We start from the raw sequence: 26,704 nt of genomic DNA on the forward strand, positions 1-26,704 counted from the left end.
CGTATTAGTGACAGGCAAAATTCATGCAACGTGCCTGATTTGATGTTGGGATTGTATGGTTTAGTTTAAGTGGTGGACCTCACAGTCCATTCTGGTCTGGTCTAGACCGCAAAGATAGGCTCTGAAGGTTAATATAGCTCTGCCTCCTTTCCCACACAGGTTAGAAATCCTGTCCCAGGTTTGCTCCTTCTGTGCCTTCTGAGGCCTTTAGGTTTGGGTGTGACGTGTCAGGTCTGACGCCTTGCCATCTTTGCACCAGATTCCTCTGTCATACCGTGCGAGCGGAGGTCGCATGGCCCTCCTTCAAAGCCAGGTCAGAGGTCAAGTCAGTCAGTAAACACAATCATTCAGCAGGAAAGGCAAGTCAAGTCCTATATCACTTGGAGCATAAATACCAAGGCAGACAGATGCATTTACAACTTTAGCGTAGATTTCAGTGCGTGAGTACTCATTTCCATCGAGCCTGTACACCGAGGTCCTTGTTACTGGCAAAGTCGTGACAAAGAAGTTGTTTTGGTTGCATGTCATGTGTATATCTTAAGCTCCCTTTTGTCATCAACTCACACAAGATGGTGCTTATATATTTGCTGTGGCCTGTTATTTGCTGGCCAAGATTACAGATTGTGGTATGATTCATCCATGTAGCGATGCCCACAATGATTGACGTGACGTGTCATTTAGAAGACTGTACCTGCAGTCACAATGGAGGAGTTGTGCAGTGTTGGGGATACAGTTTGTTATGTTGCAGCTGTGGGCGAAAATCATATTGGATTGTTTGGTATTTGAAGGATTTAAGTGTTACATAGTGCGTCTTCTTTCACATGTTTTCAAGCACAGTTACCATGTAAGCCAACGACGAATACATCAGTGTGGTAGATGTTGTTGTCCTTGTCACTGCGGCATTTCTTTTTCTGTCGTATTTAAATATTTATTGTTGAGAAACAATAGTTCTAATATCACCTGGAGTCTTATTTATCCCCAATGCTTCATCAGTCCATGTGATTAACGGACTTTCAGACTGCTACCACTAAAGACTTTGTACTTTGTACTTTGCTAACGATGAAACGGACGGATGGAGAGCCAGAAGCGTGAAACCGGACAGGGACACGTGTTGATGTTGACAGGTCCTCAGCCCACCTAAAGAGCACACCACCTGTACTAATAGGGGTGGTCTCGAGCCAGGAGGTCAATGTGGACGAGAGATTGGAGGAGGGGCCCAATTAGAAAGCCTTGCAATGAAAGGAAGTGGAAATTCCAAACATAGGAAGAAGTTATGATTTCAGTGAGTGGCTGGCATTGTTTAGGAGGTCTCACACATCCATGAATGTGCTTGATTGTTCATTAGTTAATGTTCTTGTCACTTTTAATTACCCCGAGGGGGAGAAACGGATTTTGCTATGTACACTGAGCTCCCAAAACAAGCTGGCATTGAGAGCTCCTTACGGGCCTCAGCAATCGCTTGTTTTTCTTGACATTTCCTCTATTTTGATTAAAAGAAAACATTTGAGCGTGATAAAGGAACACAGAGGCATTCAGCGGCACAGGAAGTGAGCTGTTATTTCTACTATTTCCTGGCCCAGTGGCTCCCATTTTCCTGGTGGATAAACCTCAGCTCTCATCACCTGCTGTTGGAATTACCTCTGGGTGAAAAGGTGTCACCACTGTATGGACACCTTCTGGATGTTCTGTGTGGAAAAGCAGAAAGGTCTCAGTGACCTAATGCTTTTCAGTGAATGTGTGTGTGTGTGTACAGTGCCAGTCAAAAAGTCAACACTGACTGGATATTTTCTTTGCTCCAGGGACTTCAAGGACCTCCAGGGAAGCCAGGCCTGCCAGGCAAGAGGGGTCCTCGGGTGAGTTGTCAAACACCTCCAGCTATGACATGCCTCCTATGGATTTGTGTCTGTTATATTTGAATGCTCTTTGTGGTCATGTGTGTGTTTACTTGCTCCTGCATGTTGACTGAAGATGCCAACACTGACACAAAAGTGATAACACTGGAGGCTCTGTCAGTAAGTTCCAACCCCCCCAAGTTAAATTCCCCGATTGTTCGGTGGAGTTACAATAATAACCCGGTAAAGCTAAAATCTCCACAAAGCTGACACACTCCCACACAGTCACACACATACAAGGTTTTCCTATGCGGGCGCATTGACCATATTCAGCACGGGGCTGAGAGTGGTGACCTCCCACCCCAAAGCATAAACAGGAAAGCCCCTATAAAGGCGGCCTTTCAAAAGGCTGCCTGTGCCACAGGATGCCTAATAAAAGCACTGTAAACAGACAGGGAACACATGGCTCCACTGGACTTTCCTCTGCTGCCTCAGCTCCCGCCGCAGCCGTTCTACACTTTTGGAGGGGCCAAATCACATTTTGGACCCAAGTACTTTATCATTGAGAAAGTTAAAAATCACACAGTAATTCTGCAGGTCAAATCGGCCTTCAAAGAAACTCTGGTGAGGTTTTGGTTCAGTTTAAAATCCATGTTCAGCCTCTTGTGATAACGATAAATGTGACAATATATTGTTTGCAGTGTACATTTTACAGGTTAAATAGGCCCTAAGAACGACAAAAAGAAAGAAATTATAGCTTCTAAGCTTAAGAAGCCAAATACCTACCACTTCCACACGGAACAAGAGGAGTTTATTCACTTTTTTTCACTCTATCATGTCCGACATGCCGTGGCTGACTTCATGCAGTGTTAAGGTAATTTAATGTAAGCTAATGTCTCATTGTTTTCCGTTTTCTACTCTGGTCACTAGGTGTCAGTCATGTTACTGTGACGTTTGCTGAGACACACAAGCACCAGACTTGCGGCTTTGATTTATCTCACAATAATATCTAACATGTGTTAGTGTTGCATCAAACTAAAACTCAAATCTGAAGCCTGATGTAAGAAATTATAGCTTCTAAGCTTAAGAAGCCAAATACCTACCACTTCCACACGGAATGAGAGGAGAACTTTTTTTCACTCTATCATGTCCGACATGCCGTGGCTGACTTCATGCAGCGTTAAGGTAATTTAATGTAAGCTAATGTCTCATTGTTTTCCGTTTTCTACTCTGGTCACTAGGTGTCAGTCATGTTACTGTGACGTTTGCTGAGACACACAAGCACCAGACTTGCGGCTTTGATTTATCTCACAATAATATCTAACATGTGTTAGTGTTGCATCAAACTAAAACTCAAATCTGAAGCCTGATGTCTTGTCCTGTCCAACCCCCAACTTAGCTCCCTTAGCACTGGAACATATTTATAGCAACGTATTCTCATACCAGTGTTATTTATTTCTGACTTAAATTGCCCTTTTTCTCTTCTTCTGTCTACTGTATTGGGTAATACAAGTGTAAACATGACTATAGGGGTGTTATTTCATATCTAGAGGGCTCTAATTGTGTTAAAAACTGTATTTGGAAGGTCATCAACAGTTTTTTTATGCTTTTCTAAAAAAATAATCCTACTGATATCCTACTTTGAGAAAATTCACTTATCACAGCCTGTTCTGGAAGTCATTAACCGCGATAAACAAATGATTGTTTTCTACTGACGGTCGGCCAGTTTGAATACCAACCAAAAGTCCAAACGATGGTTATTGCGCCTGTCTATTTCACCAGCTCCTCCTTTTCACTTTCAGCCGTGTTTGCTTCATACCTTGACGATGACGTTGGTGTTGTGGGTTTTGCAGGTCACTACATAACATATAGAATTAAAATTTCCATCATAGCACCAAATAGATTGGCCGTTACTAGGTACGTCCATTGTTGCGTGCTTCGCTTCTCTTTTTGTGTGCATTTGTTTATTTATCTGTCAGTGAGGTTCCTCAGCCAACGTTTCCCCCCCACCTCTGTAGCTGTATAAGGGGGTCTTTGTCTGGCCCCACTCATTAAAGCTATTTAAACCTATGCAGTACCTCCCATCCCGTTTCTAGCAATGGCTGGATTTCTTGTGATTCTACTTCAAATAAAAATGTGGGACACTGAGTCCAATACAGTGGTGGAGCTTTTATATTCTTTGCTATTGTGCCATTGATTCCTCCAGCTTTGTTTGGAGCCTGGCTGTTTATTTATATCCTTGGAATTTGGTAAAGCCTCCAGTCCTCATTTATCAACTAATGGCCTGGTGGCTTAGACATGGTCTTTGTCAAGTCGAGCAGAGGCACAAACAATGACAACGTGACTCGTCGATGAGGAATCAAAGAGCATTTAAAGTCACTGCTGGTGAAGCTGCTTCCCGGGGTCGATGTCTGACTGAACACGCATGCACGTTTATCTAGTTTAGGCGCTATAGGTGCAGTTCCATGTACACCTGCACAGGCTGATGTACTTATGTACGGATGTACTTATTAGACATTTAACTACAAATTCTGCAGCCTCATACTTTCTCCCTCAGAGAAAGTTACTTTCAGGCGACTCTTTACCCCATTCAGTTTTTTTTTTGTGCATAACCTTCCGTGGCCTTGGATTACGGGAAGGCTGTATGATGACACACAGAGCACCATTGAGCCCGCCAGGCAACACCCGTGAACCTTGACCCCTGATCCCCCCACACATGAGTGTGAGACGCCGTAACCCTGGCGACCGCTGTCTTCACAGACGCGCCGAGTGGGAGCGGGTTATTGGCGGCACGTCCGTCTGAGCTCCTCGGCGTCCGTTTGAGGGCGTGTGACGATGGCGGTGGGAGGAAGGTGCGAGAGGACGCGAACGAAGACTGACCCCTTTTGTTTGTACTTTAAAACGGTGGTTTGTTGACTCTGTTTCTCGGCATATTGCACAGTCATGGATAAAATTGTTAGACCATGTTTCTTCTGTTTATCGATCCATTTTAATGCCTGGTAAAACTAAAGGTACATTTGTTTGGTGTAATGACGATAACAAAAATAGCTCATATAGCTTAAATAGTTAACTTCCATGCTTTTCTTGATAATAACCACAATCACATAAGTTTTATATCAATAGCTATTAGCATTACGATAACAAAAATAGCTCATATAGCTTAAATAGTTAACTTCCATGCTTTTCTTGATAATAACCACAATCACACAAGTTTTATATCAATAGCTATTAGCATTGTACTGCCAAAAAATGAACTCGTATGAGCTATTTTTGTTGGTATATTTGACAACGGAGGCAATTTTTCCTATAGGAAATAATGTAAATCCAATTAATCTGTTCTAGGCATTCAAAAATATGACTAAAATATACATTTTAATGTTGTTTCCGACCCAAAGCTTCCATCCAGCAGTGCAGTTTAGTTAGTAAGCCCCAATCGGATTTCATTCATTCATTCATTTTCTACCGCTTTTTCCTCACGAGGGTCGCGGGGGGTGCTGGTGAGAGGCGGGGTACACCCTGGACCAGTCGCCAGCCAATCACAGGGCACATATAGACAAACAACCATTCACACTCACATTCATACCTATGGACAATTTGGAGTCACCAATTAACCTAGCATGTTTTTGGAATGTGGGAGGAAACCGGAGTACCCGGAGAAAACCCACGCATGCACGGGGAGAACATGCAAACTCCACACAGAGATGGCCGGGGGTGGAATTGAACCCTGGTCTCCTAGCTGTGAGGTACGCGCGCTAACCACTCGATCCGCCCCCGATCAGATTTGCAAATCCAATCCACCAGTGAATAAAACAAAGAAAATAAACGCAACACGGACCGATGCACTAGACACCAACTCACACCGACACCGTCAATATTTAATACCTCATTGCCCTGCGTCTCTTGGAAATGAGGCTTTCTTTTAATCATATTTCACCCCTCTGGCTCTGACGGAGACTGTATATTAAGTGGCTTTACGAGCCAGCGCTTAAAAGTCAGACAGTGTTTACAGCTTGTGTAAAATATTTTTGTGTGTATCCTCGAATGAATTTAACCCGCACCACGTGCACACAAACAGCACACAAGGCGTTTAGATGCAATGATGTCGATATTTAGTGGGATGCTGTTGCCATAACATGAAACCTAAGGAGCTATACATAAGTCAGTAGGATTTGGCCGTAGCGGAGTTGTCACCGCAGGAACCACAGTGACGTCCTGCGTAGCCACTGAGGCCTCTGCTTTTTTTTTTTTTATTAGACAGGGTACGGGCCCGCGTGCACCGCACCCTGCCCGCGCCTTCTTTAATTAGACACCTGTTGCAGGCAAGACATGTAGAGCTCTACCCCAAATACAAAAAAAACCCACACACACACAACGTCCGTGCCAGGCTGTGTCTACAAGTGTACTCCCCAAACCACACAGCACAGCATGTAATTTAAACATGCTTGGTGTGTGTTAGTGTATTTTGGGCACTGCAGCATCTAGCTGACATTGTCTGGACGCACAAACACACACACACAGTCTGGAAAGGGTGATCACCAGCTGCAGGCAAAACCGACAATGAAACGGCCAAGGGGGTGTAGGGAGGCAAGATCATTAAAACGAGAGAATCCCTGGAATGAAAATAGCAAGTGTGTGAAAACATGCAACAAAAAAGTAAATATAAGTTTGCCGGTCACTTTAAAAACACATTTTACAGCCTATTCACCAAGTAATCAAATGAATCGTCCACACCATGCCTCTTTGTTATGATGACAGACGACAGAGGCACAGTGTAGCGTCCCCAAACAATCACACACAGCAATATAGTATTCAATGTCAATTTAATATTTGTACAGTTAGAGCATGTAAAAACCTGCTCATAACTTTCTAAATACCACTTCCTGGTACAGGGTTAAGGTTAGGGTTAGGGTAGGGTTAGACACTTCCACACAGAATGGGAGGAGGATTTTTTTTAGGGTTAGAAGGTTAGAATCATATTGGACATGCGTATGCGTAATTACTGCCGCGTCATATCACTTCTATTTCAATATGTTTTGACTAATAATAGACCATAATCTAACTCAAAACAGCCATCATTTATTAAATAATCAATTTCTGGAAAATTCCTATACGTATAGAAAGCGAGCAGACATGTGCTAGACATGTTTTAGGACTCAGCATAACATGACAATCTGTATGTGCCAACCAGGAAATGTACGCAAACTGAAGCAAATATCAAGTGAAAGATACTCTAGCCGTATAATTTAAGAATCCAATGCTGCAGACCACAAAAAGACTGGTTTCCTCTCACCTCAGTGAACCCCATGCCGGTTCTCTAAAGCAGTTTTGGCACTTTTTCCGCCCTCTCTGACTTGGCTGACCCTTAACCTCACACAGTGGGAAGGTGAGAGGTGCGGTGATGCCACACCACGTGGAGAGCAGGGCGTGAGGTCAGAGATCGGCAGGGGAAAAAAAAGCCCCTCAGAGTGGAAGAGCAGGGAGATGAATGGTGTCGTCAAATCCCCCATGGATGTGTCAAACAGTCTGTGGTGGAGTTAAAGACAAGTGGATTGTTTAGTCTGACCTCTGACGGTCTGCTACTCTTTCCCTGTCTGCTCATTTCCTCAACAACAACAACAACAACAGCTGATGCAAACGCACGCAAAGGAATTGAAAATGTTTTGCAGCGAGGAGATCTGCATTGCTCATTAAGATTCTTGACAAATGTGTGAGTGTGTGTCAGGGGCTGAGGAGTTTGAGTCAACAGGGTGCAGGAAAACCACATCCATATGGTTAGCGCTGCTCCACGGAGCCCCTTTTTCCATATGCTCCAACCCCCTCGAACGGCACCGATCCTGAATACCACAGCACCCAGCTCACACACAGTCAATGTAAAGGAAAATAGGTTAAAATAGCATGAAGGCTGAAGTTCTCCAGACAGTCTGAACCCCCAAAACCCCCTACCGCGCCACCACCGGCATCGACCCCTGCTTCTCTTTGCACTAACATTAGTGAGCCTGCAACCATCCAAAGTGGTGGTCTGCAGTATTTGAATTATGGTTGTTGTTTTTCTTCCGCAGGGTCCCCCGGGTTCTCATGGAAACCCCGGCCGACCTGGTCCACCTGGTCTCAAGGTAACTTTCCCCCATTGCCCTGATCCTTGTTATCTTCCTGACGTGAGTTACAACCCTGCAAGGATGTGTTGCATTTGTTCTCCATCAGCTGGAAAGTGGTCAAGTAGTTATTCTAAGGCTGAAGACATAAACGTATGTCAGTGTTCGTCCATGCCGTTCTCTTTTCTGTGCATTCTAAAGATATAAAAACTGATAAAAAAAAAAAAGAGAGAGAGCTCATGACTGCACGTACTGATGCCCATTAGTAACACCCTACTTACCAACAAATTATTTTAAATGTATTCATGTTTTTTTTCCTTGCACACAATCAAGCTAGCTAATAAGCTTTTGGTGTGCGTCATCCACAAAGGTTTCTATGTTTCTTTTACACCCCTCGTTTTTGTTTTTCCCAAGTTCATAAATGAAACAGAGTTGTAAATAGCAGGGGGGCTTCCAAAGGGGCGACTTGCGTGTGCAAATTTCCCAACAGTGGCTTTGAAGTGTTGGGGGCCCGTCATTGTTAGCCGCTGACAGTGACGCTACACATGAGTGTGCATTGGAGGGCGGCGGCATACAGTGCCCATGGGTACACATCTGGTGCCTTTGTGGGCTTTCATCTCATGTCTTGGTTCTCAACGGGTTTGGCTGCAGGACCCAAAATCACCTCTTAATTGTGGAGTTTTAGCATCTCAGATTCCTTTAGGTTTTCTATTCTGAGTTAGTTTTTTAGCTCAGCAGAGAGACAACAGGTTCTCAAAAAAGATTTCCCGTTCCGAAAAAAAAAACTTATCTTGGGATCTCGGTCCGGGACGATAATGAATGAAAATTAAGTCACTCATTTTGCCGGTCTCAATATATTGCCGTGTGGGTGCATGTTTGTTTTCCTCGTCTCTCTCGTTGCAACAACCAGAAAGAGAGTTATAATAATAACTCATGACTCTCTAATGCTAATAATAAGCATAGCACACTCACAGGCAAACGGGCTCAATAAGAGATAGGACTGACACATCAACATCGGGATGGCAGTGACTGCTAACTTTGGTTTTTCAAAATAGCTACCTTAAGGATTAATCATAGATGAAAAAAGCCCACCAATTGAGAATCACTGATCTAATGTCAGCTTTAAGTGAAACTCATAGAAAAACATCTGTTGGTGAACTGATGAGAGAGTTAAATGTATTTCTCTTTTTTTTCGCCTATTAGGGTCGGAAAGGAGACCCTGGTAGCTCACCTGGGCCAGCCCCTAAAGGAGAAAAGGTACTGCGACACCTCCACAAACCACACCCACCCCCACATTTTTTTTTGCATTCTTGTATTTGTCATTTTTGTCTTCCAGGGAGACTCAGGGATCCTTGGCCCAGCCGGACGTATTGGTCAAGAAGGTCGAAAGGTAATTAATTACACCCCTCCAAAAGCGTTAGACCGACCAAGCTTAAAGGAAAACTGCATTTTGTTTCATTCACTAAATTCATCATCAGTCCTCAGGTAAAAAAAAAAAATAATGCTAAAGAGCATCTAGCGATGTCCTTGGTTGATGATATGATACAATATAGCAGCGACACCTCTGTTAGCATACAGAAATATAGTGGTTATAAGTCAATATATTTCGTAGCGTACATTAGCTCTCGAGGTGTCGTGAGTGGGACGCTGTGAGAAGGCGACTTGGAATGGAATGGCCTTTATTGTCATTATACAAGATGTACAACGAAATTGGAGAGCTTCTCCTTTCAGTGCAGTAGTCAACTTTCATTCATTCATTTATTCATTCATTTTCTACCGCTTTTCCTCACGAGGGTTGCGGGGATGCTGGAGCCTATCCCAGCTGTCTTTGGGCAAGAGGCGGGGTACACCCTGACATAGACAAACAACCATTCACACTCACATTCATACCTATGGACAATTTGGAGTCGCCAATTAACCTAGCATGTTTTTGGAATGTGGGAGGAAACCGGAGTACCCGGAGAAAACCCACGCATGCACGGGGAGAACATGCAAACTCCACACAGAGATGGCCGAGGGTGGAATTGAACCCTGGTCTCCTAGCTGTGAGGTCTGTGCGCTAACCACTCGACCGCCGTGCCGCCCGTAGTCAAGTTTAAAAAACAAAAAAAAGTATATAAAGTAGAGTAAAAAAGACAATTTAACAAGATACATACAAGATATCCAAAATATACACATACTGTAGTATTGTACAGGAGCAGATATATGAATTTTAGTGCAATGATCAATGGGTCATAGTGCAAATAATGACTGGTGTGTACAGATGAGTAAAGTCACATATGAGTGTATTGTAATGGGTTGTTAAATAAATAAATATGACTTGTCACTACGCCAGAAAAGTCTGTGTTATCTCCCACATTAACAATGTGCAGGTCACGTTATGTAAATGAGGGCTTTCCGTTACACCCCATGATGTGCATTGTTAGCTACCTCGTGTTGGATTGTGGATGATGGACAAAATTCTCCCAAAAAGTGCAGTTTTCCTTTAAAGGGACTTGGATATATTGTTTGAATGAGTCACATTTTTATGAGTATATGCACCAGTGACTTATATAGCTGACTAGGAGGATTTAATAAGGGAGTGTTATCATAACAAAGATAACTAATACTCACTTGACTAATACACAACATGACCATTGTCTCTTAGATGGTCTCATGACTCATTCTTAAACACAGGAGACAGAAAGCTCTGAGGGCGGAGCTTCTGGTAGACAGTAGTGGAACATGTACCGACCAAGATGAGGTGCGAGAGGAAAGTTGGAGTTGTATGTGTATGAGAGCATTGTTGTACGCTTGCCTCCTTTGCTGCTTTGCAAATTGACATGTAATGTGGTCATAGCAATGTGGTCATCAAACGCGACATACGGGTACATCCTTTATGTTGATATTCGTCATCAATAAGCTCGGGCTGATTAGCGGTTTCAAGGTGTATCACGGGTATGACAAAGTCACCGTTTCAAAAACCACTAAATTTGTCCCTTGTGCTGAGGAAGTGGAGGTCCAATGTGGCCACGATGTGGAAATACTTTGTCACGTCTTGTGTTATTCCTCGCAGTCAGAACCGGGTTTCGATGTGTTGCAACCACTGGCGTGTGTTGTGTTGTGTTGCCTTAAGTCGGTCGGAGATAGCACCGACGTTACTGTGTCATTAGCACTGAGCGGCGCCGGTACGTCCACGTCCTGTTGTCGCCGTTGTCAGTCGACATATTACTCACATCCAGGGTCACTAAATATGGAGATGTGATTCAGAAGGAGACGGGAATGGAGGATCAGTGGTATAAACCATTTACTTTCCACTGAACAACAAGCAACAACCACTTAACAACACCTCAGTTGCTAACAACAATCACTTGACTTTGAAACATTAATTGTCAGCATACCATGCACTATCCTGATTGAACAAGTTTCAAGTTGCAAAGCCCTCCAACCTGACTTTTAACTCCATTTTGGATGCAGTGTCCTTGATTTTCCTCTTCTTGACGTCGTTAGGCCACTAACTCTAAAAAGTAATTCAGAGTATCTGTTGACACCACTTGATTTTATACATGAATGCAATGTAAAAAATGTAATTAATTGATTTAGATAAACTTTCCAAGTTGCTAACTTTATTTTTTTAAGTTATGTTCAAATCATAATGTTGGCTATTACATGAACTTAATTTAGAATGTCATATACACTCAAATTTTATTGTTGGTAAGCTTAAAACAAAATTCAGGTTGCCATGACTTAATAAAATTAGCTTGGTAACATAATATATACACACACACACACATTTCTATAGTATATATATATTCAGTTACGGCGGCATGGCGGTCGAGTGGTTAGCGCACGTACCTCACAGCTAGGAGACCAGGGTTCAATTCGACCCTCGGCCATCTCTGTGTGGAGTTTGCATGTTCTCCCCGTGCATGCGTGGGTTTTCTCCGGGTACTCCGGTTTCCTCCCACATTCCAAAAACATGCTAGGTTAATTGGCGACTCCAAATTGTCCATAGGTATGAATGTGAGTGTGAATGGTTGTTTGTCTATATGTGCCCTGTGATTGGCTGGCCACCAGTCCAGGGTGTACCCCGCCTCTCGCCCGAAGACAGCTGGGATAGGCTCCAGCACCCCTGCGACCCTCGTGAGGAAAAAGCGGTAGAAAATGAATGAATGAATATTAAGTTACTGCTACTTAAAAAGTTGCGTGCATTGTTATTATAATTAAGTAGACAACAAATTAAACTACTTTGAATAAAATGATTAACTCAGTTGACTTAACATATTTCTTTGAGTTACAAACTTAAAAACTTGTCCTTATGACAACAATTATTCAGTAAGCATTATTTAAAATAAGCTTTGAGTGAAGAGGAAAAGCTAATTTGTGCAATGCAATATTGTTTGTTGGTTCAAAGCAATTTCAAATTGAGTTGTCATAATTAAGAAAGTCTGGAATGAAAAACATTTTACATGTCGTCCCTCTGGACTCTGACTTTTGCACATTTTGCTCACAAGTTTTTTCCATGAGATGCTACAACAGCGTCATTTTCCGCCTACCGCTGCTTTCCATATGTAAACCATAATGCTGACAATTTACCAAAAGGGGAAATAGATTAGAAAGCTGAAGTTGTGCTCATCTCATTCTGCACAAGTGCATCAGCGCATCTCTACTGTCTGTGTAACCATGTCAGACTCCACTTGGATGACGGCCCCATGCTGAACATGTGGCTTTTGTTAGGACTGCTTCACTCGTGTGTGTGTGTGTGTGTGTGTGTGTGTACAGTAGATCTCTCACAATCCTGACACCGTCGCTCGTGCTCTCAATCACAATGGAAATTGTACAACTGGTGGAAAACATTTACAATGTCTCAGCTAAATGAGTCCAGATGAGTAGGTCCGAGACGCCAGATTGTTCTCGTCTTCGTCTGTGATTAGCCACAAATGATTGTCAAGCATCAGATTACCTCACACACACACACACCGTCCACTACCGTAGACACTTTTGTGGCTGCTCTTTAGGAATCCTATTGACATCACTCTCGTCCGTAAAGCGATTGTCATGGCAACTCGATCATCAGACATGATGACTGCGGAGGAAGCTTGTTAAATGAACCGCAAGGCTTCCTTTCTGTACACAAAGTGCTTATTAACCCCTTTGCATCCTGCTCTAAATGATGTACAGGACGCAACCTCCTTTTCGGTCTCAGTTTGGCATCTTCCCGTTGCCTTTAATTAGTTTGGAAGTTCACTGGAAGAGTTGCGGCCGAAAAGTACTCATGACCTTTTCTTGTTATGGTAGTGTAAATGGGAAAACAAGACACATAAATATGTACACAGACACACAAATAAGCTCCAGTCTGACACTTTGATACGGGAATTCTGGAATTTCACTGCTGGTTTTCTACGCAGACACACACACACAGACAGACAAGCCAAGCATGTTCTGCTCAGTGCAACATTTGTTCTACCGAGCAGATGCTGAATGGCTTTTCAGTGTGTTGGTCCGGGTCACACAGAGGCGACACGGGCAGGGCCAAACCTCAATGAGGCATTACAAGCCGCGCATCTCACCTTTCTCTTTTTTTTTCCACTGCGTCTTGTTCCCACCGTCAGAAATTGTTGAACTCAACACATCCATCGTTGCTGTCCTGCAGTTGCTCTGCTAAATGTGGTTTGGGCATGTTTATATAGCGTTCTTACATCTGCCATTGTCTGTAGCAAATGGAAACGATCGGATTGGGTTCGTTTTTCCAATGGCTGTTTAATTGATTACCTCTAAAGTACCTCCAAGTATATGTTGGCTCATTGGCTCGGTAGCAGGATTACACAGAAATGTTTCCAGAAACCTTTATAGAGGGTATTACATGGGCCATCCTGCTGTTATTATCATTATCATTGGGGGCCTTTGAGGCGGTAGTGCCCCACGAGATCCAGCAGATAGAGCTCTGTTGAAGAAAAGCTTGCGGCACCCACTTGGTAACGTAATTATTTTCCAATCAAACGATTTGAGCAGTTTAGGAATGGCAATCTAATATGAGCTGTTTTGTGCAGTATATTTAGGGTTAGAGTTAGGGTTTAGGGCAGGGTTTGGTTCGAGTTAATATTTTTCAAATACTACAGAAACTGATCTTTATTCATTTCTCTGCACTGTACAGACTGAACCTCAAGCTGCAAAACAAGGAAAATGCAAAACAAAATGGATAGCATACAAACATATTTAAGGGTCAAATTGCGTGTCATTCATTCATTTTCTACCGCTTACCCTCACGAGGGTCACGGGGGTGCTGGAGCCTATCCCAGCTGTCTTCGGGCGTAAGGCGGGGTACACCCTAGACTGGTCGCCAGCCAATCACAGGGCACATATAGACAAACAACCATTCACACTCACATTCATACCTATGAATAATTTGGAGTCGCCAATTAACCTAGCATGTTTTTGGAATATGGGAGGAAACCGGAGTACCCCGGAGAAAAGCCACGCATGCACGGGGAGAACATGCAAACTCCACACAGAGATGGCCGAGGGTGGAATCAAACTCGGGTCTCCTAGCTGTGTGGCCCGCTTGACCAAATTGCATGTCAAGTACTATAAATTTTAACATTTTGGTTGATCTGCATTGAAATGAAAGCCTCCCACACCCCCCAACAGTTCCTCGTGCTTCCCCGTGGGGGGCCCATCCCACTATTTGTGATGCCTATTTGCAGTTACATGGGGAAATCATCATATTGTAAATTTTAGTTAAGTATAGATAAAGATCTATTCAAAGACAATTTCTGTCAACAATACCATCTAAACAAGAGCTCAATGGTTTATTAATCATATGCCTTTATGTAAGACAGTTTTATAGCACCATGCTTCTGTTACACTTTCCATCCAAAAACTCAACACTCTTCTGTGTTAAGCACAATGTAAGAAGTGAGGTTTGACCAAACGTCTTGCTTTCTGCTGAACACGTGCATGCATGCGGCCAGACGACTGCTCTGGGCAACAACCTGGCCACATCCTGACGAGCGATATCGTGTGTGTGTGTGCTCATTTGTTGCACCACAGAATGAAGTTAGCATATGTATTGTATTTCATATCCGCCATGGGACAGTCCTCGACTTGAGAAGAGGGTTGAAGCGGGGCTAACTGGAGTGTAGAGGGTGCTACCGGGTGAAGCCTTTGTGATGGCGTGATCTGATTGGATACACATGTTTGTGAAGTCAAGCCTTCTTGTAAACACAAGCAGACTGGTGGGAAACGTGGGTCTCATTAGCGAGCGCCTAATGACAGAGATAAGGGTCCCGTGGTGGTCTAGCCGGGGTTAACTGTTATTAGCAGCGTGAGTCCACAGGACATAAACTTGCTCAGTAAGTCATATAACATTATCACTTATGTTCTGTGTGTCTTTGCGTCTTCCTCCACCTGCCACCTCATAAAACAAGCCCATCCGCCAGACTCGACTCCATCAAGATGATATTTGACATGTGGAAACGATCAAAGAAGGCACCCAATAAGGCTTTCATACAACATTTGGGAAAACACGGTCTTTGACGGCGTATTCATTTGTCGTCGCCGTGCCTCCGAGCGTCTTCTCTGAGAGCACCAGATGTGCGATACGAGTATGAAAATACTCGACATGTACAGAGCCGGGACTAATGACACCGTGTCAGTGCGGCGTTGGGTGACGGATGGCGGTGGTGTCAACGGCTGGTATGGGGGCGCGAGTGATCACGGAACACAATGACAAGACATTCATTCATTCATTTTCTACCGCTTTTTCCTCACGAGGGGGGCGGGGGTGCTGGAGCCTATCCCAGCTGTCTTTGGGCGAGAGGAGGGGTACACCCTGGACTGGTCACCAGCCAATCACAGGGCACATATAGACAAACAACCATTCACACTCACATTCATACCTATGGACAATTTGGAGTCGTCAATTAACCTAGCATGTTTTTGGAATGTGGGAGGAAACCGGAGTACCCGGAGAAAAGCCACGCATGCACGGGGAGAACATGCAAACTCCACACAGAGATGCCCGATGGTGGAATTGAACCCTGGTCTCCTAGCTGTGAGGTCTGCGCGCTAACCACTTTGATTTGTAGACGTATTTCTTCTATTTATTGTACAGTATATCTGCTTGCATTGTGGGCAAGTGGGGCAGTGACCCCCAGTGCTGACGGCACCGTGGTGGGGGAAAAGAATAATCACCTGCTACAGGACAAGAGTGGCACAGATTTGTCCATCAAGCTTGTTTTTATTTCCGTCATTCTGACAAGCCGCCTTCAAGAGAGTGTCTTCTGGTTGTGGTTTTTCCGCTCACTGGAAACTCTGATCCCTTGTGGAGAGATGTGGGTTGACTTTTTACATGTGGCACCAAACTGCTTTGACAATGTGAACACTTCATTAAAGAAAAAAAAAAAAACTTCACTCATCATCCCCTCATTGAGGACTGTCACTTTTTTTTCCAAGGTGGTTTTGACTGTGTGTGTGTTCTTCATCTGCCTATTTCCACTCACTTGTATATGCTTCAGTTCAATGTCCATGTCTCAGTCATTTCTTCTTGTGTGTTTTTTTTTTCCTTGTTAGGGACAGAAAGGTTACCCTGGCCCACCTGGACTCCCCGGAGAACCCGTGAGTTGATTTCTCAGTTTCAAAGCTCACCTAACATCTGTAGGCTGAAATGTTACCATATGCGCACACATCTATCAACGCCTCTGAGTACGTATTTTTGTGTACTGTGCTTGTGTACTCGCACGCTGCCCGCGAGCCAAGCAGCCATCCAGATGAGATTATCTCGTGATGGTGCAGAGCAAGAAAGACATCTGGTCAAAAACAGCCGTAATGCTGTAGTGATGCTCTCCAGGATATCAGGAAGTGATGCCAAACAAAGAGAACCATGAAGAAGCCAACTGGGCCACCAGTGACACGCTCCCAGCCATCACACAGCTGCTTTGTAGGAACTTCTACCGTGGTGTAATTTATCTTACAAAAACTCCACACTCGCCCGACTCAACTGGTGGAAAAAACACAGTTCAATGAAGCCTTCATTTTGCAAATGGGAGGATTTGTGGAGGTTTTGGTGGAGCCAAATGGGACTATTTTGAGAGCGGAGCATCCAGTACTGTGTCCAAAGCAATTTCCAGGCCTTGTGGGTCACGCTACTGTTAGTATTGAAGAAAGGCCTTAGTCAGTGGGAGTCAGAGTGGAACATTCTCCTCGCTGTCACACGCTTTTAAGTACGAGCCCCATCTGAGACGTCAGCGGTTCAGGGAGTTCCCAAACTTGTCATCATGCTTCGCTTCTCTCTGCTGATCCTCGTCCATCTTCAAACGCCCCCCACTTTCCCACCGCTGTGGCTGCCGCTTAACTCTGACTCACCATTGAACCTCGGCACTCACATGACCAGTTATTGCTGTGATGACTTTGTTGTCATACTGTAACATACAGTAGGTCAGTATCAGGGCTACCAGACGTTAATATTAGCCTTCTTTCCACCAAGCAGTACCATCTTACTGTTTTAGAGAGCTGTGTTCAGATGGGAATCAGCTGCTCCGATTCGGAATCTATGGTTCTCGCCTGAAAATGTGTGGAGTGCCATCTCCACATATCGGTTCATAACGTTTATCGGCAGAATTTCTAGTTCCAACCGCGGTTGATGATGTAGTCCTGCTGGCATCATCAGGCAGGGAACTTCAGCTCCCATTGGCTCAGTTTTCAAGATGGGATGGGAATCAGCACCTCCAAGTCCGAGTTCATGGTTCTACCCCAGATGAGTGCCATCTCTGGGCCGGGGATGATACCCTGCCCCAAGTAGGGGAGTACAAATACCTTCCAGGAAAGATGGATTACGACTGCATTGATGCGGACTCAGCATCTGTTTGTGAAGAAGGAGCTCAGCCCAAAGACAATGCTGTCAATTTACCAGTTGATCTACCCTGACCTATGGTCATGATCTTTGGGTCCAGACCAAAAGGAGACGATCAGGCCACCAAAAAGAGTTTCCTTGGTTGGGTGGCTGGTGTGAAGCCGAGATTCAGGAGGAACATTGAGAGGAGCAAGACCATATGGCTCAGGCATCTCCCAGACGCCTCCCTGGGGAGGTGTTAAGGGTGCGTCTGACCGGCAGGAGACCTTGGGAAGACCCATGACATGTTGGGGAGACAATGACAAAGTCCCTTCCAGAGTCCAACCGTGCTTGATTGCAGTAAAAGCTACAGTATCTTGAGAAATGTAGGCTGTTGTGTCCCTGCTTCGCACGTCGCATTTCTGCGTCCATCCACGTGTGTGTGTTAGCTCAACTATGACAAATTTGATTTGGTGCGACGTCAGTCGTGCTAACGCAATAATTAGACTTTTGACATGTAAACGTACACATTAAAGGAGCCAAAGACCCCAGTCAGCTGGGTCCTAACTGGCCGCTGTAACTTTTATTTATTTATCCAAGACAGCCAGCACGCCACACGGCAGCACATCCGGAGTGTGTCAAAGGAAGTTATACATGAACACGTTTGCACTCTGACACAAGTTGCCTGTGTGTGTGTGTGTGTGTCACACTCCCAGTTGGCTTGATCTTGTTGGAAAAGTTTACTGCTGGATTCATATTCATATTAGTGTGAAGTATAGAGGATGTTAGAATATAACTTTATGACATCATCAGCAACGCATTAATATGACAAAGGTTTGGTGAAGACTACCTGGGTAGTCAGAGAAGACTGAAAGAGCGAGGGAAGCCATCATTGTTCAGGTCGAGAAGCCGATTGTAAACAGAGGTGGAGGTCTGCAACACCACATTCCCTTCCTAAAAGATTCAGTCATTTTAGCCTCTAACAAACAAACGTGGTTTCAAGTGAGTCATGACCATGATTACATCTAACTGGACTGCTTACAAAGGTGACCATGGTTGCCGGGCAGAGGCCCCTTGATCGTTTATTTGACACCACAAAAGAGTGACTTGCCTCCTCTTTTACTGGATTAATACACTGGATCCATCACTGAGTTCTTGGACCTAGTCTGACTTGTGTTTGACCCACCTCATCTTTGCACATGAACTGATGAACCCTGCTCAGATGAAAAGCGAAACATCTTCTAAGAGAACGTGAACTTTCCAGTGCATAGACCAGGGGTCGGGAACCTTTTTGGCGAAGAGAGCCATGAAGGCCAGATATTTTAAAATGTGTATCTGTGAGAGCCATATACATTTTTTTTAAACATTGAATACAATAAAATGTGTGCATTTTTATGTAAGACCAACAGTTTTAGATAATGGGCTCTAATTACGTAGACCAGGCACACTACCCCACGCCAATGGGGTGTGGCCAGCACACTTTCGTGAGCAGCGCAGTGTCTAATAATACTAGTATACTAATACTAATAGGTAAGTATACTATAAGTATACTAATACTAATAACACTAGTGTGCCGCGGCACAGTGGTTGAAAATCACTGCAGTAGGAGACAACGGCTTGCAGACCTGCGTGATGGTCAGTGTTAATTGCAGTGGTCCTTTTCACAGCAGCTCCTCACTCCTTCCTCCCCTCTTTTCACTTCCCCCTGCAGGGAGAGCAAGGTCCAGTCGGAAGCCCGGGTGCCAAAGGTTATCCTGGCAGGCAGGTGCAGTAAATCCTCTGCTGTGACTGGTACAGTTGTAGTCAAAGCCAAGTGCAATTAGGTTGTGTTGAACAGCTGACCCTCTGTGTGTGTTTGCATGTGTGTGTGTGTGCGTGTGTGTGTAAATACTACTTTGAGGTGTTGGAATAGAGGGCCACAAACAACACAAGCTAGCTTACTTATTCCTTATGTTTATTCCACATCCAACAAGCCAACCATGTGTTGAACTTTTATCTTTTATTTTGCAGGGTTTACCTGGACCAATAGGACCAATGGGGCCCAAAGGCGTGCGGGTAAGTTAGCCCCTCCCCTTGAAATGTGACTATCTTGCCCATTGATAAATAAGCATCATCCTGACAGATTACTGACCCTTTTACTGCACGGTATTTATAGAAGGAGTCGTTAAGAAAAACACATTATGTCTAATTAGAGGTTGGGCACTATCATATGGTTCCTGCAGAGCTAAAGAGTGCACGTACCGGGTCCAGCCGTGTGCACGTGGGTGTGAAATTCATCTGAGTGCGTGCACTTATGTAATGCATCTTTGCACACAAAAGCACAGTCATGCACGCTCACACTGGCCTCTTGTGTGTCTATTAATAGACGCCATGTAAGCGCGCTATTGCTATTTTCAGGCTGCTTCCTGATATTTCTTGGCATGGAAACAAGCGGCTGCACTAAATAAGCCGAGCAAACTGTGATGTGAATGTCATGTTTTAATAACGTCGTCTTTATCAGCCCCTCTTGGCCGCTCCAAAGCCTCCCCTGCCCCCACTGGTTGGAATTTCCTGTTTGAGCTCCGTATGAGGCCCTGCTGTCTTAAGGAGGCATTCTAGTCCACTCTCTCTTTCCTACTTTGTCACCTACCCACACATCCTTCACACTTTTATACATATGTGTGTGTGTTGATCTCACTGTCGACTGTTGTGTTTGTGTCTCCCCTGCACGGAAGACGCAGCGCGACACCCCCGCCATCTTCAGAGATCCCTGGCGTGAGGGTATGTGCCCTTGGACTACATCGTGGAAGCCAGCACCATGCAGTCCATGGGCATATACACTTGCCTCATGGCTTGGTTCTTCACGGAGACCCTCCCTTAACCATGCAGGACCCCGAATGCCACCCTCTTGAGACAATTTTGCTTCATTTTGCATTAACTGCATTAAAATAACTCACCTGATGTCCCCCGCTTTCTCTTTCCTTTGTCTGCTCTTATCCCTGCTTCCTTTCCTCTTCCTGCAGGGTTTCATTGGAATCCCCGGCCTTTTTGGCCTCCCTGGGCCTGATGGCGAACGAGTGAGTGCTTGTAATTATTTCTCATGTTGAAATCACAGGAAATGGATATACAGTAGATACATTGGCATTCAGATACAAAGACGCTCTATATAAAGAAAAGTATGCTCAACAGCAGCAGTGGGTAGTCTGTGTTGGACTTTGTACCTTTTAATGACAAAAACCGAGGTTCCACTGTGTTATGGTCCCATATGAAGAGAGCAGCATATGACCGCCAATAGTGGTGGAGGCCTGTCAATTTTATACTAGTGCAACAACGATATGTACAACAATATGTGTATGATGTACACTTTGTTCCTGATGCTACAGATTCCGTACAGTCCTTCCACAAATTCATTATTGCCAATTGCAAAATGTATCTTCTTGCTTTTCTTCTGATTTAGTCGTCTGTGTTGACAGTGTACTTACCGTAAATGTGGAAGTACACAAATTGAAACGCAGTCATAGTCCCTTTTTAGTATCTGAGTTGGTAGCTGAAAGGAAACACTCTTGAGTGCCCACCTCACCCCACCTTCAAATCTCCGTACTGTCTGAACTCATCTGCTTTGGAAATGACGGGGCGATTAGCATACTTTACACATGCTCCAGGGAGTTGCGTCAGTGCAGGGAAGGCTGTAATCAGGCCTGTCCTCTACATACTGTAGATAATAATAATAATAATAATAATAATACATTTTATTTGTATAGCGCTTTTCAAAATACTCAAAGACACTTTACAGAGGAATGAAGTTGAATAAAGCAAGTAAACAGAATAGAAGACACACCAAAATACAACATTGATTGGTTAATACACAGTTAAAACATGAGTAAAAGCGGGGAGGGGCGGGGCACAGCAGTCAGATATAAAAAGTTAGACATTAAAAACAGATTTAAAGAGGTGGGTTTTGAGTTGTTTTTTGAAGGTGGGAAGGTCAGGGCAAGCACGGAGTGAATGGGGCAAAGAGTTCCAGAGGGTGGGGGCAGCGTTGGAGAAGGCTCTGTCCAAAAAGTGACTGTATCTTCCCTCTGGAGATGTTTATTGAACTAATATTTACATTACAAAGGGACAAGAAACACATAGTTTATTCTTTTGTGTAGTTTTTTCTTCTTTCACCCGCCGTCTTTTCTTTCTCATTTTGATTTTCAGGGCATTCCCGGCGAACCAGGGAAGAGGGGCAAGATGGGTAGGCCGGTAAAGTTTTGTCTCAACATACTTTACAGACGATGATGCAATTGCATGCTTGGATGAGTTGGGAGAGGGTCACACATGTCAAACAGCATTCACTTCCTGGCAGGAGATGCATTCCTTTGATTTTGTCTCCTATGAAGAAGCAGTATGATGCCAACATCTAACTGTGTAGAAACGCATAAAGTCTGCATGTTACGTCATTGTTCCAGTCAGCTCAGTGTTTCCAGGCCTGTCAGGAAGGTTAACTGGGGTCGAATCCTGGCAAGCCGCGCATCGGGGTCGTGCTTGCAACAAGAAAAGGCTTTTGTTGGAGTGGAGGGGCTCCGGGCCATCTGGAGGAAGCTGTTGGTTTTTGCCGTGTGTGTCAGATATAGATCACCTTGACAGCACCTTTTCACAAAGTTTCAGAGCCTTAAAGACATTGACACATGTTACTTGTTGGGTCTTGGGCTAAATAGCGGCATTTATGGAGCCATACATCTCCACTTGTCAGGTCACCTTCTTCCATAACTAGACAAAATTATAAATGAATATGGCTTATATTTTTAGTGTTTGTTTTATTATTTGTGAAATGCGGCCATTGGCGTCACAGTAAATGTTTGTTCATCGCCCAAAATGTGGCCTGACATTAGTTTGAGCGAAGAGCTGCTGCCTATTTCGGTATCGGTTGATTGCTTGTTAAGCCCTTTGAGGCTCTTTTGTGATTAAGGGCTATATAAATAAACTTGACTTGACTTGACTTGACTTGATGTCGTTATCAGTAAAAAAACAACATCAAGCGTCTTTACACTGAATCCACAGTCATCCTTTGTGAGCTTATCATTGGTTGCAGCATCATGGTCGGTTGTAGAATGCCATGTTCTATACATTGTGCTCGTATGGCCGTGCATTGCTACTTTGGTCTTGGAAATAGATTTGTACTTGCACTTAGTTAACAGCTTGTAAGCGTCTTAGAATTTGACACTCTATGTCGGAGGGGCCCTGAAGAGATGCACTTAAGCCCCGTCTGGACTCGGTTCAATTAATAGTTAAAGTGCTGTACTTGGAAAAGCCCCCCCCCCCCCCCCTCCCCCCACATTTGTCTTGATGACAGCAGCATGAGTCGTCATCTTTGTGGGTAAACTTCATGCGTCATCCATGCGTCTGCTGTACAAGTTCAGCGCTCCGAATTTGCACCCTTTAACCCCTCTTTGAGTCTGCTTCTGCTGACGTGGAATTTTGACATCCTACTACAATGGAATAAAATCCGAGGTGTGACGGTTGTTCCGGAGCAAATTGTGTCGGACCTCTGACGTTCCATTGTCGGATGCTAGATTTGATTGGTAAAGTGATTCTCTGTTGTGGGTCGCAAACAAATAAAACACACTAGCATACATACGCAACTATACAATCCGCAAGGTATGCCGGGTAGCCTTGAGGATATTTAGATATCTGCAATGTCCCACAACCACTGGTTTAGTTTGAAGTGAAACAGTGTCACACTGGTTCCCTTAAAGCTTTCTTTTTGTCAGCAGATATTTATCTTAGTCAAGCTAGGGGTTAAAACTTCCTGCTGTGTGTCTAAAAGTCCCCCATTGTTACAAAGAACTGCCATTTGCAGCGGGAATCAAGGGTAATTAGCGTTTTTCAAAACAATGCGCGAGGCTCGGAATAGCGCAGGTCGGCCATAATGAGCCTTTCTAGATGTTCCGGTCTTAGAATGCATTGTGCTCTCTGCCTACGTGGTTTTTCTTTGCATTCAGCGCGGCCCAGATTATCCTGCATTCAACGCTAAATAGCTACGCTAAGAGTAATTACTTGGCAGCCGGCCTCTCTTGTTGCACTTAGACAAAGTATAATCAACTTAAATAGAATAGTTGGCCCTCGATGTAATGCCTGTAATGGGTCCATTATGCGCTTACTTTGCATATTTCAAATGATTTGACATCTAATGTTGAGGCTGGCAACACAAGTGGTCACATAACAGTCTGTCGCAGTACTGCTTTGTTCAATTTTGCACCATGCTTAACTGTTCCGCAGACAAAGCATGCTAACGGCTTTCAAAACATGAAGACGTGAATGCTGCAGCTGAATGTGTGACCAGAAACCCAACTCTCAATGAATGACAATGTCGTTGTGTGTTTGTTGTTCTCAGCTCGTTAAATGCCAATGCTCGGTCAGTAAAACGAGGTGCACTTCCTGTTGGATTGCACCTGTTTTATCCCTCGATATACCAAAAATAATGGGCTAAAAACTTGAAATTGTGAGATAAAAAGTCATAACTATGAGATAAAGACTAAAAATTTTGAGATCAAAGTCAAAATTCTGTTTGTATCTTAGAAATTCATTCATTCATTTTCTACCGCTTTTTCCTCACGAGGATCGTGGGGGGTGCTGGAGCCTATCCCAGCTGTCTTCGGGCGAGAGGCGGGGTACACCCTGGACTGGTGGCCAGCCAATCACAGGGCACATATAGACAAACAACCATTCACACTCACATTCATACCTATGGACAATTTGGAGTGGCCAATTAACCTAGCATGTTTTTGGAATGTGGGAGGAAACCGGAGTACCCGGAGAAAACCCACGCAAGCACGGGGAGAACATGCAAACTCCACACAGAGGGTGGAATTGAACCCTGGTCTCCTAGCTGTGAGGTCTGCGCGCTAACCACTAGCCGCCGTGCCGCCCTATCTTAGAAATTTGACATCATAATTAGGACTTTTTAATCCCAGAATTATGACTCATCATTTCGACTTTTTATCTCATCATTTCGACTTTTTATCTCATCATTTCGACTTTTCAATGAGAATTCCTTTTCCCTTTCAGCGACGGAAACAGAAACAGGCTTCCATACTGGTTTGACCTTTCCAAGAAAAAAAAAACAATTAAAACTCTCATGTCATACTTACTTTTACCACTAGAGGGCTTTTCCCGCATACAACCTAAGACCACTAGAGGGCATCTCAAACGTGATCATGTAACTAAGCTTCTACGTCAACAAATTGTGAAGAAATGTCACCCTCAACTATATAAATGAAATAATTTGCTCTGAACAATGAATTAACATCTCAGAATGTGACTGTAACTGTGGTTTGTTGCCCCCTAGTGGTGGGAAACAAGTTCTTACATGTTTGCTAAAGCAGACAATAGATAAAGCAGCGACATGGGAGACAGATGAGTTTGACTTCTGACGTGTTTGTGCATCCATCCAAAGATGAAAACGACTCTTGTGTGCCATTTAGGGATTTCCTGGGGACTTTGGAGAGCGAGGACCACCTGGGGCAGATGGAGAACCAGTAGGTCATGCAGTCACACACCTACACCCATGTATGGCTTCTCTGTACAAGGGAGCACCTTTAGGGACTCTTTTTGCATTCATGATCATATACTGTACAGTAAAAAAAACAATTTACACCTGGCCTAATTAATCCTAATTAATCCACAAGCTGAATAGGCCCTTGCCCCTCATTTAACTCGGGTTTCACACAACTATGTCAACTTTTTTTTGGCATTTCCTGTTGCCACTGGGAATGGCAACAGGCACACTGACTATGCATAGCTTCAGGGTGCCATTTTCATCATATGCCCATCTTAGAATGAAGATATGAAACTAATTAACGGTTACAATTTCATGGTGGATTGTGAGAAGTTTGGCGCCATATCCTGTAGTCATCCTATGGCGGAAGCTTAAAGGATTCGGACATCGACATGGTCGATCTGTCTAGTAAGCGTGATTTTGCTTTGGACTCATTTGGTCAGAGTTTGTCAAAATATGACTCCTGATTTTGGTTCTATATGCTAAGTCCAAGCCAAAATGGGCAACTCCCTGTTTGGCACTACTAAATGAGTTTTGGGGGTTCCTGTGGGCCCCCTTACTGGATCCTGCAGATATCTGTGGGTTTTCATGCAATTTAAGGCACCAAAAAATGCAAGGAAACGCAGAATAATAACAGTTAACATAGCTGTTCCAAGTGCTTTGCAAAGAAAGGTCAAAAAGACGAAATACTAGTGGGGAAACAGGATAAATAAATGGAACCCTACTCTGTCTGATCTAAATAGGATCCCTCCTAAAATAGGAGGTATTATCTCCTCCACTGCACCCCCATCACTCTCAGATTTAAAGAAAAACAGTGGAAACGCACCTCTAGCTCCACCTTCCACCTTCGACACACACAAACAAGCACACAGCCTTCTCTTATAAGCTGCCTTGAACACTGAGCCACTCTTCTGAGCATGTTTGTTTTAAAAAAAAAAAAGAAAAAAAAAAAGCCAATAACCCCAGAAAAGTGCTCCTTTACTCTTCACCTCACTTGCTACTTCTCTCTGACCAGGGTCAGCTGGGAGCCCCCGGTCCAAATGGAGTTCTCGGACTAATTGTGAGTAGTGTTTTTATGTGCGCGCTGACCACCTTTCCCCAAACATCCATCCCATCAATGCTCGATTTAAACGAGACAGAAAATGCCAGCGTAAATAGGAGATTATGCGGGTGCGACCATCTATGTTTCATAGGTTTACCGCTGTAGACAAAGTGGAAAAAGTGGTGTTTTGTTGGAATCTGTGTTGGAAATGACTTGATGAATGACCAATCAAACCTAATTTACCAAGTTCAAAGTCTGTTTTAAACACGCCCGCACACACGCACCGATCGCCACGTAATGGTGTGTCTTGTCTCGCGTACCGTCTTCGGCCGTGCTCCTCCCGGTTTATTCTGGGCCATCGGCGGTGGCAGCGGGCCTGTAATTGGAGGCGTGTGATTACAGCTCTGATCC

The 26,704-nt window shown here is 44.1% G+C and overlaps 1 protein-coding gene across 1 annotated transcript in view; it reads left to right on the forward strand.

Annotated features, from left to right (window-relative positions):
- The window catches only part of LOC131103521 (uncharacterized), a 56,416-nt gene that overhangs the window by 7,925 nt on the left and 21,787 nt on the right, over window positions 1–26,704 (forward strand). The window contains exons 4-14 of the mRNA XM_058049858.2: window positions 1,800–1,853; window positions 7,892–7,945; window positions 9,128–9,181; window positions 9,261–9,314; window positions 16,475–16,519; window positions 19,444–19,497; window positions 19,743–19,787; window positions 20,735–20,788; window positions 21,912–21,956; window positions 25,178–25,231; window positions 26,267–26,311. Of these exons, the coding sequence (XP_057905841.2) occupies window positions 1,800–1,853; window positions 7,892–7,945; window positions 9,128–9,181; window positions 9,261–9,314; window positions 16,475–16,519; window positions 19,444–19,497; window positions 19,743–19,787; window positions 20,735–20,788; window positions 21,912–21,956; window positions 25,178–25,231; window positions 26,267–26,311 (558 nt within the window). The remainder of the gene's footprint in view (window positions 1–1,799; window positions 1,854–7,891; window positions 7,946–9,127; window positions 9,182–9,260; window positions 9,315–16,474; window positions 16,520–19,443; window positions 19,498–19,742; window positions 19,788–20,734; window positions 20,789–21,911; window positions 21,957–25,177; window positions 25,232–26,266; window positions 26,312–26,704) is intronic.

This window comes from Doryrhamphus excisus, linkage group LG10 (genome assembly GCF_037039965.1).
Source record: "Doryrhamphus excisus strain RoL-2023G ecotype Guam linkage group LG10, RoL_Dexc_Guam_v1.1, whole genome shotgun sequence".
In the NCBI taxonomy this organism is placed as follows: domain Eukaryota; kingdom Metazoa; phylum Chordata; class Actinopteri; order Syngnathiformes; family Syngnathidae; genus Doryrhamphus; species Doryrhamphus excisus.